The sequence below is a fragment of the Ornithorhynchus anatinus genome, chromosome 8 (assembly GCF_004115215.2).
Source record: "Ornithorhynchus anatinus isolate Pmale09 chromosome 8, mOrnAna1.pri.v4, whole genome shotgun sequence".
Classification (NCBI taxonomy): Eukaryota; Metazoa; Chordata; class Mammalia; order Monotremata; family Ornithorhynchidae; genus Ornithorhynchus; species Ornithorhynchus anatinus.
The window spans coordinates 45,704,025-45,719,577 of record NC_041735.1 but is presented as its reverse complement, the minus strand read 5'-3'; the positions used below and the strand labels follow the sequence as shown (position 1 = coordinate 45,719,577).

The 15,553-nt window shown below is 39.1% G+C and overlaps 1 protein-coding gene across 16 annotated transcripts in view; it reads left to right on the top strand.

Annotated features, from left to right (window-relative positions):
- The window catches only part of THRB (thyroid hormone receptor beta), a 303,177-nt gene that overhangs the window by 240,555 nt on the left and 47,069 nt on the right, over positions 1–15,553 (top strand). For 10 of the 16 annotated variants that reach the window (XM_039912994.1, XM_039912991.1, XM_039912988.1 and 7 more), the window contains one exon: positions 14,083–14,251. The exons of 4 other annotated variants lie outside the window; for them this stretch is intronic. In XM_039912994.1, the coding sequence (XP_039768928.1) occupies positions 14,128–14,251 (124 nt within the window). In that variant the 5' untranslated portion in view covers positions 14,083–14,127. Of the gene's footprint in view, positions 1–13,888; positions 14,252–15,553 lie in introns of those variants that run through there. 2 more of the 16 variants (XR_003761496.2, XM_029070491.2) reach the window with 1 other exon arrangement.

Genomic DNA, 15,553 nt, shown 5'->3' with positions numbered 1-15,553 from the left:
TTTAAAGACCTTTTAAAATCATAACTCCCACAGAAAGCCTTCTCTGACTAACCTATCTTTTCCCAATATCTTTACTCTCCCTTCTGAATTGCATATGAACCCCTTGTAAGCACACTAATATTCACCCCATCCCCCATCCCCACAGCACTTATGTACATATACTTGTACTCTTTTGCTTCCCCTATCTGTAATTTATTTTAATGTCTATGACCCCCACTAGATTGTAGACCCCTTGAGGTCAGGGACCTTGTCTACAAAATCTATTGTACTGTACTCTCCCAGTGCTTAGGACAGTGCTCTGCACTCTGTGACATTCCTGACAGGAGACTCAATCTGACCACAGAGGTCTGATAATTCAAATAATGGCCCTCAGCCTCACTTTCATAACACAATAACACAAGCCTATCTAGATAGAGTGGGACACATGTTGGAAGAAATGGTTGGGCACATGCAGGTGAATCCAAAGTTTCCCACAGTGCATAGGTACACTCTGTGAATAGCACACCATGGGTAAAGTATGCTTTTTCACTTGTTGCATATAAGTAAGGGTGATAAAATAATTTATAAAATAATTTAAAAGTTTTCATAATTTTAGAATCATACATCACTTTTCCTCAACCTAATCTAAAGCTTTACCGTGACAGGGGAATAAGCATTGATCTTAAGACTCCTGGAGGAAGGTTAGATTGCATTATGTAATGAAAAATTACACATTTCAGCCTTTACACTGACACAGGATTTGCAGAGATCATTTTCCAAAAGTCAAGTGGAGCTGAATTCTGATGGCTTTTTACTCCAAAAGCACCTGGCTTTTATTTGCTCTGTCTCCCCTGACAGAAGTCTCTTCATCTCAGAACCTTCTTTTGACTCAGCAAACAGATCAACTCTAGGTCCCCAAGTATTTTTTTCAAGTCTTTTTTCCCTGTCTCACTCCAAGTGCATTTCATGTGGAGAGGACCTTCTTTTTCTAAAGGCCTGGAAAGGGGGAGATACTTAAAAGTATCACAATTTGTAGACTTACTGTTTGGCTTACTTGTCCTTCCTGAGGGCCTTCTTCCTGATGAAATGCCCTCTCTCATGTAATATGATATCAAGTCCTGTAAACCCAATTATTCCTGGTGACCAATCATCATCAGTGATATTTACTGAGCGCTTTCAGAATGCACACTCTACTAAACGCTTGTGAGAGCTAATAGAAACATTCCCTGCCCACAGCAAGCTTACGGTCTAGAGGGATCGTAGCCAGCTTTTTCAGGTTGCCTAGAAATGACAACAGGGGTTTTCTTTCAGAATTCTCCAGAGGTTTATCAATTAATCAGTGATATTTACTGAGTGTTTCCTGTGTGCAGAGCACTTGGGAGAGTACAGAATAAAAGAATTAATAGACACATTCCCTGCCCACAAAGAGCTTATACCACAAAGCATGTAGGGACAACATTCTTTCAATGGCACTTGTTAAGCATATATGATGTGCCAAACACTGTCCTAAGTACTGGGGTAGATGCAAGATAACCAGGTTGGACACAGTCCCTGTGCCACATGAAGCTCACAGTCTAATTTGGAGGCAGGAGGATTTAATCCCTACCTTACAGATAAAGGAAACTGAGACACAGGGAAGCCAAGTAACTTGCCCAAGGTCACACAGCACACAAATGGTGAAGCCAAGATTAGAACCCACATCCCCTGACTCTCAAGCCTGTGCTCTTTCCTCTAGGCCATGCTGCTTCCAACTTCTGAAAATTGAGGAACTGCATGAAATTCTAAAGCACCATTTTCTCAGACTCATTAGTTTCCGAGGTCCAGAGACCCAGCTTCTAGGTTTTTTTTTAATTTTGTTTGGGAGCTGGTTTAAAACAGTGAGTATTTGCTTTAACAAGTTAAAATCAATGCCAACAGGCCTATGCTGATGATCCTACTCATTCATTTGAGTTGTGAGTATAATACTCTAAGGGATAGAGGTTTCCTTTATAGCTGACAACTGACCAATAAAAAAAAAATCCCTAGTTTTCCCTTTATCTTGAGCTACCATGTACCTTGACTGATGAAAATAGAAAACTTGGTAGAATCCACCTGAAATATGTGTGCTCCTTTGTTTTTAAGGCATTCTTGGACTCAGAATGATTTGATTCTTGATGAGCAGGTCCCCTTCCCTGAATCAGCTAGCTCCCTTTAAATTGGCACATTAACTAATAATTGTGTGGCTGATTTGCTGGGGGGTTTTAATAGATAATAAAGGAGTGGGAATAGATAGTAAGGGCAAATTCTGACATGGCAGGGAAAAGCCCTCAGTGGTGTAAATCAGGACTTGCATATGGCCCTACTTGGGTAGCAATAATGAGGAACATAGAAGACCCAAGGGTGCGTGGGCATATCCCCTTGGACCCCAGCTCTAGCTGCAGCTCTGGACATTAATAATAAGAATTGTGGCATGTTAAGCATTTACTACATGCTAACTACTGTGGAAGAGGTCATGGTTTCTAATCCTGGCTCTGCCACTTAACAGCTGTGTGACTTTGGGCAAGTCACTTAACTTCTCTGGGCCTCAGTACCTCATCTGTAAAATGGGGATTAAGACTGTGAGTCCTATGTGGGACAACCTGATTACCTTGTATCTACCCTAGTGCTTAGAACAGTGCTTGGCACATAGTAAGAGCTTAACAAATACTATAATAATCATTATTATTATTAAATCGGACACGGTTCCTGCCCCACACTGGGCTCACAATCTATCTTATCATCTAACCCATTTTCCAGATGAGGAAACTGAGGCTCAAGAGGTTACGTGACTTACCGAAATTCACATATCAGGCAGTGGCAGAGCTGAGGCTAGAACCTAGATCTCCTGATTTGCAGTCCTTTAGGCCACGCTGCACTAGACTTCTTTCATAGCTCCGCTTCTAAACTGATATTTTAAAAGATTTCCCTACCCTGATAATAAATGAATGTGAAAAAAGAGGTTTTTAATTTAGGATTTTTTTTTAACAACTGCATTTGTTGAACATTTGCTTTGTGCAAAACACTAGCCTGATCAGTGGGAAAAAAATACAAGCATAGTAATTCAGACATTGTCACCAGCCCTTAGGGACTCACAGTCTCAAAAAAATGTAAACAGTGAACCATACCAAGGGCCATCTGGGAAAGAAGGTCATAAGGCCAATTGAAATAAGGGAGAAATTGATATAATTAAAGCAATGGGGCTTCTAGAAGCTGAGAAGCAGCGTGACTTAGTTGAAAGAGGATGGGTCTGGGAGTCAGAGGAGCTGGGTTCTGATCCTAGTCCTGCCATTTATCTGCTGGGTGACCTTGGGCCAGTCATTTGACTTCCCCGTGCCTCGGTTCCCTCAGGACTTTAATACCTGTTCTCCCTCCTACTTAGATTGGGAGCCCCACGTGGGACCTGATTATCTTGTATCTACCCTAGCGCTTAGTACGATGCCTGGCACAGAGTAAATGCTTAACAAACACCACAATTATTATGATGATGATGATATTATTATTAGAATTATTGGATGGTAATGCAGAGACACTAGCTATTATTTTTGAGAATTCATGGTAGGCACAAAAATTATTTGAGGATTAGTAAAGGAAAAACATCCCAGTATTTCCAAGAGGGAAAATGAAGGCCTTGGTAGTTCTAGATGGATGAAATTCATTCATTCAATAGTATTTATTGAGCGCTTACTATGTGCAGAGCACTGTCCTAAGTGCTTGGAAATTAACATCTGTACCTGGGAAGACACTAGAACAAATGATCAAACAATCAATTTTTGACCTCTCAAAGAACAGGTGATTCTTGGAAGCAACAGCAAAGCATACCAGTGCCGTCTGTGAGAGGATAGGGAGAAGCAATAGATGAAATCTAGCTAGATGTAAGTAAGGTTTTTGAGTCGAACCCGTTTGACATCAGTCCTGAGACACTAGTAAAGTAACTCTTTTCCATACTACTACAGCCAAGCAGGCTGTAAGACTGTAAACTGTAGACAATAAGCTCCTTTCAGGCAAGAAATATGTTTCCTAATTCTGTTATATAGTACTCTCCCAAGTACCTAGTACAGTGCTCTGCATACAGTAAGTGCACAATAAATATGATTGAAGGCCAAGGTGCCCGGGTGATCCCGGAGTTTGGCAGATATTCGGTGAAGTTTGCCCACCTCGATGCAAGCCTAGCACACCCCCTGTCGGGGAAATAATAATAAAATCATCATAATAATTGTGGTATTTGTTAAGCTCTTACTATGTGCCAGGCACTGTACTAAGCGCTGGGGTGGATACAAATAAATCAAGTTGGACACAGTCCCTGTCTCATGTGGGGCTCACAGTCTCAATCCCTATTTTACAGATGAGGTACTGAGACACAGAGAAATTGTGACTTGCCCAAGGTCACACAGCAGACAAGTGGTGGATACAGGATTAGAACCCAGGCCCGTGCTCTATCCACTAAGCCAAGCTGCTTCTCTGCTCTTCACAGTCTGCCTTCCCAACTCAGAAAACATTGAGTTTGTATGACTGGGGGTTGGAGTGGTGAGGTTCCTGGAGATCCAGTCAGTGGTATTTACTGAGCACTTACTGTGTGCTGAGCACTGTACTAAGTGCTTGGGAATGTATGATGCAGTAGAGTTAGTAGAAATGATCCCTGCCCAAAAGGAGGTTACAGTCTACAGGAACTGATTTCTCGTGTAATAATTCTGTTTTAATAATTTATTCCTGTTTTTAGCATGTGTCCGTCCAGACTTGTGATTTGAGATCCTTCTGGGTGGCAGGCACAGTCTCTGAGCTGTTTCTTTGTGTTCATTTAATCATTCATTCAATCATATTTATTGAGCACTTACTTTGTGCAAAGCACTGTGCTTTTTATCCTAGTGGTTAGCATGATCTTCTGCATAATAATGAGAGTGAGTAAGCACCCAGTAGATAGAAGATAAATTAAACACAGTTTCTGTCCCAAAAAGAGCTTGTAATTAGTAAATACCATTATGATCAATCAGTGCTTAGTACAGTGCCTGGCACATAGTAAGTGCTTAACAAATACCATAAAAAAAAATCAATCAAGTCATTGATGGGGGATGTACTGAGAGATACTATAAAAAGTGTCCTAAACCAGGTCCTCTCCAATATATTTCATTAATGACCTGGACAGAGGAATCGAGGACATTCTTATCAAATTTGTGGCTGGTTTTAAACCGGACAGAGTTGCTAACACTTTAACAACAGAAGTAGAATTCAAAACATCGTAGGCAAATTGGAAAAAGGGTCCTTCAAATCCAGGGTGAAATGCATTAGGGACATTTGCAAGTTAACACTCTTCAGAACAAAAAGCAATTCTGCATGGCTTAGTGGAAAGAGCACAGGGTTGGGAGTTAGAGGTTGTGGGTTCTAATCCCACCTCTGCCGCTTGTCAGCTGTGTGACTTTGGGCAAGTCACTTAACTTCTCTGTGCCTAAGTTACTTCATCTGTAAAATGGGGATGAAGCCTGTGAGGCCCACGTGGGACAACGTGATTACCTTATAATAATAATAATAATTTTGGTATTTATTAAGCACTTACTATGTGCAGAGCACTGTTCTAAGCACTGGGGTAGATACAGGGTAATCAGGATGTCCCATGTGAGTGCTTAGAGCAGTGCTTGGCACATAGTAAGCACTTAAACATCACATCATCATCATAAATACAAGATGAGGGCAGACTGACAAGCCACAATAGCAGTGGAAAATGTGCTGCAAATCAGCAGTGGAGTGCCAGCATTAAACAAACCATCCTGGCATGGGGATGTATTCACAGGAGTCTGATATGCAAGAATTAAGAAGTAACCTTTCTGCTCTACTTTGCCATGGTTAGACCCTTATTAAAGGATCACACCTCATTTTGTTCACCATAATTCAAAAAGGGAAGACAAAGTGGAGAAAACCCAGCCCCAAACTGACTACTGGAGGGTTGAAAAGTAACTCCTAAAAGGAATGGCTGAAAAAATTGAGTTGTTTAGTCTGTGCAGTAAGGGATGGTTCAATAAGAGTTTTCCAGTAAATAAAGAGTTTTACAGAACTGACGATGACCAATTGTTTAGTAGGTCTACTGAGGATCAAGTGTGCAAAATAGCTTTAAATGAAAGTGGGAAAGAGTTTGACCTGAAAATAGGAAGAATGTGGGCTAACTGGATGATGGAGCCATAGAAAAAGCTACAAAGAAAAGTTGTGGAGTTACTCTTCCTGGTGCTCTCTAAGAAAATAAGACAACCACTAGCCATTCATCTGAGGACAGGAGGCTACACAGATGATCTCTTGAGTTCCTCCCAGCTCCAGGAGTCTGTGATGTAGCACCCAAGCGAAGACTTTAATCTCATTTTAGTGTTGAATAATAGTAATTAAGGTATTTGCTTAAACACTTACTATGTGCCAGGCATTATACTATGCGCTGGGGTGGATACAGGCAAATCAGATTGGACATAGTCCTTTTTCCCACATGGGGCTCACAGTCTCAATCCCCATTTTACAGATGAGGTAACTGAGACACAGAGAAATTGAGTGACTTGCCCAAGGTCACACAACAGACAAGTGGAGGAGCCAGGATTAGAACCCGTGACCTTCTGACCCCCAGGCCTGTGCTCTATCCATTGTGCCATCCAGAAGGAATTAGCTAAGTAGGCTCTGGCCTGGAACTGATAAAAGTATAGATTAATGTCCTTTTTTCTCTAGACTGTATTCTCTATCCTTTAATCTCTAGACTGTAAACTCCTTGTGGGCAAGGAACATGTCCACCAAATCTGCTATATTGTATTCTGCACATAGTAAGTGCTCAATAAATACAACTGATTGATTCAGTATTGGAAAAGATAATTGATTACTATATTACTATAATTGTCTTCATTAAATTGGACAACAATGTTAAAATGAAACATTTTCATTTATCTACATACAGAAATGTTATCAATATCGAGTTTAACATTGAAATTTGTATTATTCCCCACTATGGTTAGGATTAAACCCTTTCAAAGCACTTAGATGGCACTCTCTTAAGGTCATCGATGACCTCCATAGAGCCACTTTGGCTTCTTCTCTGTCCAATCAAGCAATCAATGAATGGTATTTATTGAGTGCTTACTGTGTGTAGAGCACTGCATTAAGCGCTTGAGAGAGAGTTAGAGTTGGTAGACACATTCCCTGCCCAGAGTGAGCTTACAGTCTAGTGGGGAAGACAGGCAATACAGTAAATTTCAAATAACATAAATGGCAGGCTGTAAGGATAGGTTTTGAAGCAGGGCTACTACACATAGAGAATTGAGAACTAATGAAAAGATAATCATTTGGCTTTTGGTTTGCTCAGCTCTAGGAAGTTTTTTTTTTTTAATAATAAGTTTAAGAGATTAACGAAAGGTCAAAACTGAATAAATCAAAGAAAGCATTGCCCTTTAAAAAAGAAAAGTCCAAATCTGCCCGAATGAATTAAAAATTGCCTGTTTCCTTTCCAATTCCATTTCTATGGCCCCAGCAAGTGAGTCAAAGGAAAATGTCTTGGTAACATTAGGTCTTAACTACTGTATTCACTTTTGCTGGCCCTTAGCATTGAGTGAGTTTCCAAGGAAACAAGTGTCTATGGTGTGATAAAATTCATTTCTATTACCACTGCTAAAATTCCAAGATATAGAAAACCATGGCTCTCTTTTTATTATTTATTCCTGTTTGGGTGTATTCTTATGCCTCTTTAGTAACCATTCATGTGATTAGTTCCTTTATTTTTTTAAATGGGATTTGTTAAACTCTTAGACACTATTCTAAGCTCTGAAGTAGATATAAGTTATTCAGGTTGGACACGTGTGGGGCTCACAGTCTTAATCCCCATTTTACAGATGAGGGAACTGAGGCACAGAAAAGTTAAGTGACTTGCCCAAGGTCACACAGTGGACAAGTGGTAGAGTGGTAGAACCCAGGTCCTTCTGACTCCCAGGTCCATGCTCTATCCATTAGGCCATGCTGCTTCTAATTGTTGTTATTTGCAGTATTTTAGTAATTTCACTGCAATGACTTGAAAAAAGTATTTTCATTCTGTGGTAATGGGCCTTGTTATACAGTATGTAATAGCTACAGATAGCAATGATATTTGTAAACCACAATATAATTGCTATATTCTTTAAGTGTAAAGTAGCTTCTTTTTTGTAACAAAATTGGCTTTAAACCATTGAGTCTTTTTGTGTGCCTGCTTAATTTTAGAGTTTGTTTCTGTGTAAATCAGAAGAAAAAGGATAAAGAAGGACGGAAAGACCCTTGGTGTCAAGTGTATTGTATGTTTCCTTAGTTAACTATTTGTCAGCTTAGTTTATAAGCCAAAATTAATTTGTTTAAATCTTCTAACTTACATTGTCTTGGAGGAAGAATACCTGTATTGGTTAGTGAGAACTCAGCTCCTATTTGTGTGTGATAATATTATCAATTATCTTGACTATAATAGTGGTATTGGTTGAGTGCTTATTATGTGCCAAATACTGTACTAATTAACTCATTCAATAGTATTTATTGAGCGCTTACACTGTACTAAGCACTTGGAATGTACCGGGTAAATACATTATTTTTAGATCTGAGAGACCCTTACATGGTGCTCACAGTCTAAGTAGGAGGGAGAAAATGTGTTGAATGTCCATATTTCAGATGAATAATCTGAGGTCCAGAGAAACTAATCGACTTGATCTAGGTCTCACAGCAGGCAGATGGCAGATCTGTGATTAGAACTCAGGTCCTCTCGCTCCCAGGTATGGGATCTTCTTTACTAGACTCATGAGTGATCTTTAATTCCTTAAATTCCTTATGAACTAAAACTTGAAAAACATGAGAAAAGTCAACATAATGAAACAAAAACAATTACCAAAAAAAAAATATTTTGTTTTTCAACTAGCAAGCCTTTGTGTAGGATCCACAGTCCAAGGACATTGTTTTGAATTTTAAATTACCATCATCTCTTCTGTTGATACAGCCTGACTTCATGGCTTTCAAAGTCTTTTAAATGTGAAAAGGAGAAATGTGAACAGTGTGATTGCCTTCAGTATTCAGCAGAATAGGCCAGAACTAACAGAAATTATGTGATTTGTCCTTTTCACGATAAGATCAGTGGCAGATTTGGAAGGAAAATTCTCAGGCCAGATTATTGCAGCATGACTCAGTGGAAAGAGCCCATGCTTGGGAGTCAGAGGTAGTGGGTTCTAATCCTGGCTCCACCACTAATCAGCTGTATGACTTTGAGCAAGTCACTTAACTTCTCTGTGCCTCAGTTCCCTCATCCGTAAAATGGGGATTAAGACTGTGAGCCCCACATGGGACAACCTGATTACCTTGTATCTACTCCAGCACTTAGAACAGTGCTTGGCATATAGTAAGTGCTTAGCAAATACCATCATTATCATCATCATTATTATTATTATTATTGCCCAATGACTTATCTGTCCCTTTAATCGCCTTTTTGAACTGGCAGGTGCACAGCCAGGTTAAGCATCTTAGCTAACCTTTAAATGGTGAATCACACTCACAAATTTAAGTGGAATAAAGCTACATTTTGGCCAAATTATATCTTAATAATAATCATTGTGCTATTTGTTAAGTGCTTACTATATGCCAAGCACTGTTCTAAGTCCTGGAGTAGATTCAAGGTAATCTGGTTGGACACAGTCCTTATCCCTCATGAGCTCACAATCTTGATCCCCATTTACATTTATATTTAAAACAGGCACAGAGAAGTTAAGTGACTTGCCCAAGGTCACACAGCAGACATGTGGCAAAGCCAGGTATCAAACCCAAGACCTCTGACTTACAGGTCTGTTCTCTTTCCACTAGGCCATGCCTTCATATTTCTGGAGAGGCAGAAGGTAGATGTCCAAGAATGTATAATAATAATCTAATAAGGAATGGTACCTTAATTCAGCATGTCATCTATGTCTGAACAAGCTGAATTCTTGGAGGGCATGATGAGGGCAATTGATGGACCTGGAAATTATTTCCTAGTAAAACATAAATACCACAGTTATTATTATCATTATTATTATTCCCCATGTACCAAACTGCTACAATACCACATGACCCAAACAATAGAAGTGCTTTGTTCTGTGCTCTATACAAAAATGCTTTAAGTATTGATTGATTAATATATGGCAGACACAAAGTTCATAGGCCACATACAACAATCCCTTACAAAATGGGAGTAGAACCCATGACCTTCTGACTCCCACGCCTTTGCTCTCTCTACCCACTAAACCATGCTGCAACCCTGGAAGCCTGCATTTGTTCTTTTTCAGCCCACGGGAGATATTCAAGCTCTTGGTTTGAGAGCTCTGTAGCTCTCAAGCAAAAGCTGTAGCAGACCCAACATGTAGAAGGGAAATTTAGGGATCAAATGGTTCCCAACTGAGCGAATAATACATTTTTCAGAGCACTGCAGTCATGGGGAAAAAAGCATTTTGACCTTACCATTCTTACAATTCAGGAGTAAGTTTATTCACCACCAGCTCAAACTCAACAGGGTGAACTCAGTGGTCTGAATTGTTCCTCTTCAGATTTCCCCTGACCAACTTTTCCTTTAGTGCTGACACCAGTACCATCTCCCTGGTCTTTCAGTCCCCTATCTCAAAGAGCTAACTGATTTATTTCCAACTTCTTTTCTCCCAGTATCCTTTCAAGCATCACCACCCCCATTCTGATTTCCAAAGCCTACTTGTGCCCTTTGCTTATGTTCCAGCCTGCCTCTGGCTGCCTTTTCTTTACACCTTCATCCAGTCACTTCAGAAAAATTGGCCCAAATGATCTTTAGTTGCTGATAGGAGTAGTACTTTACTTCTCTTCTCAGATACCTTAAGCCACCTCTATTTTTCTTCTATGTGTTAATTAAACTGCACCTATTTCAGTGCTTTCCATCCCCTTCCAATTTGTCATGTTTCCAATGTCTTCTTCATCTGCTCATTATTTTACTTCCCTTGACCACCCTTTTGCTTAATCCTCACCTTGCATTTCCACCTTCAGATATTTTTATGTGTATCCACCACTCCTGCCCTGCGTACCAAATAGTATCCTAGATCTCACTAGAGAAATTATCTTCTAGACATGAGATTCCCATCCAGAAAGGCCATCTAGAGCCACTTGGAGAAAGCTATTGTTCACGGTAAAAGGAACACAGACTCACAGGAGATATTGAGTAGTACCCCATCTTGGCCCGATACATGAACCTGCTCTTTTGGACTTCATAGTAACTCAGGTTGGGGGGAAAAAAAGAAAAAGGTTGCAGCCTGTGGCTACATCTAACTCTGCCTTAAGGGACATATTGCAGAAGTATGACTGCTGAACCTGGTTTCCTGTGTGCTGGAATAAGACATTTGTTTACAGGATTATACAGTATCTATTCTCATTGGGTGCTTGAGAGAGTTCATTTCAAAGATGTTGTTCCACACTCTCTTCAGAGTAAATGGGGAGAAAAGCTTAAATTTTAAACATGATATACAGGCAGGGTAGCTGCTTGTATATCCAGCTGTACTCTTTTCAACTTCCTCTCCTGCCCCACCAAGGTACATCTTTGGCTCTGGACACCTTTTTGCCTGGCCAACCAGCATCTGGTCTCCCTTGGCCTCACCTCCTGATGATGAGTTCCAGTGTGTCTTGAAGTGATGGTAGGGTTCAGAGAGTCTGTGGAGGGGAACACAATGGCCCTGGATGAATTAGGAAGGGTCAGGGTACCCCAGAAAAATGCTCTAGGTTCAGGCAGATGTGGGCAGAATCAGTCAAGTGTCCTCAAAAATTTGGGTTGTAGGATATCAACACAGTGTGTTGTATATCAGTTAACCAGATTTGCTTGTATCTACCCTAGCGCTAAGTAATGTGCTTGGAACATAGTAAACACTTAACAAATAGCTTTACCAAAAATTTACGTGAAGCCAAGCCTAGAGAATTTGTTAGTCAAAGAAGTGGGAAGTAGTGTTACCTAGTGGAAAGAGCACGATTCTGGGAGTCAGAGGACCTGGGTTCCTCAGTTCTTCCACTTCTCTGCTCTGTGACCTTGCATAACTCATTTAACTTTTCTGGGTCTCAGTAACCTAATGTTTAAAAATGGGGACTAAAGCTGTGAGGTCCCATGTGGGATATGAACTGTGTCCACCCTGGCTATATTATACCTTCCCCAGGACTTAGTAGAGGGCTTGGCATATAATAAGTATTTAATAACTACCATAAAAAAGTGGTGCAGATTAAATTTATCAGTACATTTGATGCAATTTAGGTACACTTTTATGTGTGGCCCATAATAAGCCAATAGAGGAAATGTTCAGGATTTGTTAGAGAAAGAGTCCTCTTAGCATGGCCAAGTGTCAGAATATTGGCCTGAAGAATGGACCTCTGGCCTACTGTGTATCCTTGGAGAAGTCATTTAACTTCTTTGTGCCCCATTTTCCACATCTGTAAAATGGGGATAAAATAGATTCTCAGCTCCTGGTGATTATAGATATTGTGTCCAATCTGAGAATCTTGAAAGAAGTCTGCAGTTTAGGATCTAAATAAGCACATAATCATTATTATTGGTCTTCCTGAATAGTGGCATTTTTTCTGCTCTTACATTGCTTCTATGGAAATGGAGTATTTTATTGAAAAAAGTTTTAGATACTAAGGTATATTTAGGAAGCCAAGCAAAACACTGTGAAAAATATGTTTTTTTCCAAGCCCTTTGGCATATGCTTATGGAGAATGGAAATGAGAGACTGTATATCTAAAGCTGGAAAAAATTATCATATATGAAGAATATTTTCTAGGTATTATAGGCTTTATTTTTAGGTGTTCTTTTGATATAAAAGTTGAAGCTATGCCTCCTGTTAATATCATCTGCTGGCTGAAGGCAAGACATTACTCAGATTTTTGTTAGGAAAAGAAGTCCTCAAAATTTGTCCAAAAAGGAAAGTTCTTATTAAAATATTTTATTTTTTCATTCAACTTGGTGAGACTGAAATAAATAAACTGGAGTGTAAAGCCTGAAAGTAAACTGAAAACTTCAGGTCAGTTTTTAGAAAACTAATTATTCTTGGTTTATTTCATATCTGTAACTAGTCTTCCATTTTGAGGGTTAAATCAAAGCATTTGAAAAATTTCCAAATAGGAGCTTAAACTCTTCAGAAATTATTCAGAAACATGACCAAAGTTTTAAAAGCTGCTTTCTTTTGTATGTTTAAAGACCAGTGGAAAATATGTGCCTGGGGGACAGGAGCAGGTTGATGAAGATAATCCTGTAAAACAAAATCAATAAATCCAACTACAGATTAAGATGCTAAAATTTGTAAAATTAGATTAATGTTGGGTCATCAACATACGTCTATTGGATTTTCTGTGAGTTAAGGCTGATGAACGAGATTATTGATTTTAGGATTTTCTGTGTTTCCCCAAGGGGAGTTCTCTAAAAATAACTTCGTAATGCTTCACGCTGAAGTTATCAACTGAAGTGACACAATAGCAACCTTGCCTCAATAATCATTTTCCAGTCATATTGAAAGGCACGGAAATGGTTTCTAAAATGAATATTGCCAGCAAACTGTGTAAGAGGAGGGTTGTCTGGCTGTCACTTCTTTATCTAGGGAAGTCATTCCTACCTGGCTGCCGTCTTCTCTAGGAATTAGCTACAGTCACAGATTAAGACCTTTGACTGCCATAAATCTGCTTCCCAATATGTTTGAATGGTAGGAGACTGCACAAGCCTTCCCATATAAATAGGATTTTACCACATCAGGTGCTGCTCAAAAGTAAAACAAGCTGCTTTGCAGTTGACTTTGGTGTTGTATATTCATTTTTTCTTGCCCGTTTCATGTATATGTATGTGACTGTGTGCATATGCACGTCTATGTGTGTATGCACGGGCTGTGTGTGTGTGCATGCCTATTGTGTGTGTATATGTAAAAGTCGAAGCTGAGACAGGATAACAAAATGAACTACTGTATGCAAGAAATATATGAGGTGCACCCAGCTGCCGGTAGCAATTGCTACATGCAGTCCACTGATTATTGCACATATATTGAAGATAGTCAGGGTTACAGCAGTTGTGATGCTCAGGTCCTGCACAATAACAACATATATATGGAACAGGCCTGGGCGGTGAATCAGCCTTATACCTGTAGTTACCCTGGAAACATGTTTAAAAGCGAGTTCTCTGACATGGACATGGCCCTGAATCAGTACAGCCAACCTGAATATTTCACTGAAGAAAAACCTACTTTTTCTCAAGTGCAGTCGCCGTCGTACTCTCAAAAAAAAGGTAGGGGCAATTGGATTTATTTATTTAATTTTTAAATCTCTTCTGGTTTCTGTTTTGTTTGTAAAGTTGCAGTTCCATCAGTTATATCAATTATAATCTTTGCATTTGAAAGCTGTCTGTTCAGAATTGAAAACGGCAGTAATAGATAGAGGTTGCTAGGTGATTGAAACGTTTTCCATGAAGGAGAAAGATTTCTAAGCACTTTTCTTCACAATGAAAGCCAGGTTTGGGAGGCCCTCTGGGTTGCATGAGAGCCAGATTTAGGAGTTTCTATGGTTGTATTTTGCATAAATTTGAAGTACCTTTGCCTAATGTTAAAGAAAAAAATATGGGAAAAGTTTCCCCTCCGGTAGGGAAGCATTATGCTCTTGGAAATGTTTTAGCATTTGTAGGTTTACTTTCCTCAGATATTCTGAAAATACAATCCTTGAAGCTACTTTTGAGGTTAAAAAGGAAATGTAAATATCTCATAAGTATGATTTGTTTTTAAAGTAGAACAAAAATGCATTCATCAAGTTAGATTATAGATGAACTGTGTGAGCATATTTATCCTTTCATCTTCAAGAATTCATTTTATCATAATTTAAAAGAATTCGAAATATAAAATTCAGAAAAGACAATAGTCCAGGAGTATTACTGAGTTCATTCCTAGAGTTAACCTTTCAAAAACAATGTCAGGTGGACTCTCTATATCAGACTCTATATATTCCTTTTCCTTGTAGCAATACAATGGTTAGCTTTTAAATTTTCCTTGCCATCCTGTAAGTAGATCTTTCTTTTTTTTGCCAAGAAATGTGGGAAATGTGTAATACTCACAAAGAACTTGAACTATCAGGAACTATGTGCAAATGCATTCAAAATTAACTCACAACTTATTATAAACACGACAAAAATCCTTATGTTTTCTAAGTATTGTATATCTGACTTCATCATTTAAAAGGCTTCGGGTTATATGATTTGCATCAACATGGTGCCCTTTTCTATTTAAAGCTGAATTTATTCAAAGAACTTAATTGCGCCTAAAGGAGCTGGCGTGACTCCTGCAGTTTAAAAGACAGCTATCACTTGCTATTTTTATTGTTGATTCTACAGTCAAAAGTAGTCTGTTTCAAGTCAAAACTGAGCCCTGTTTATTTTCCCCTCATTTGGCTACATTAGTATTTTCTTTGATAAAGCTGTACCTTATAATGGAAAAAGCATTCTACACTTACATTTATATTCTATTTATATTGTAAAAAAGAAAGCAAGGCAATATTTAACGTCAAATGCATGGGATCTGCCTAAAAACTTCCAAAAAGAAAG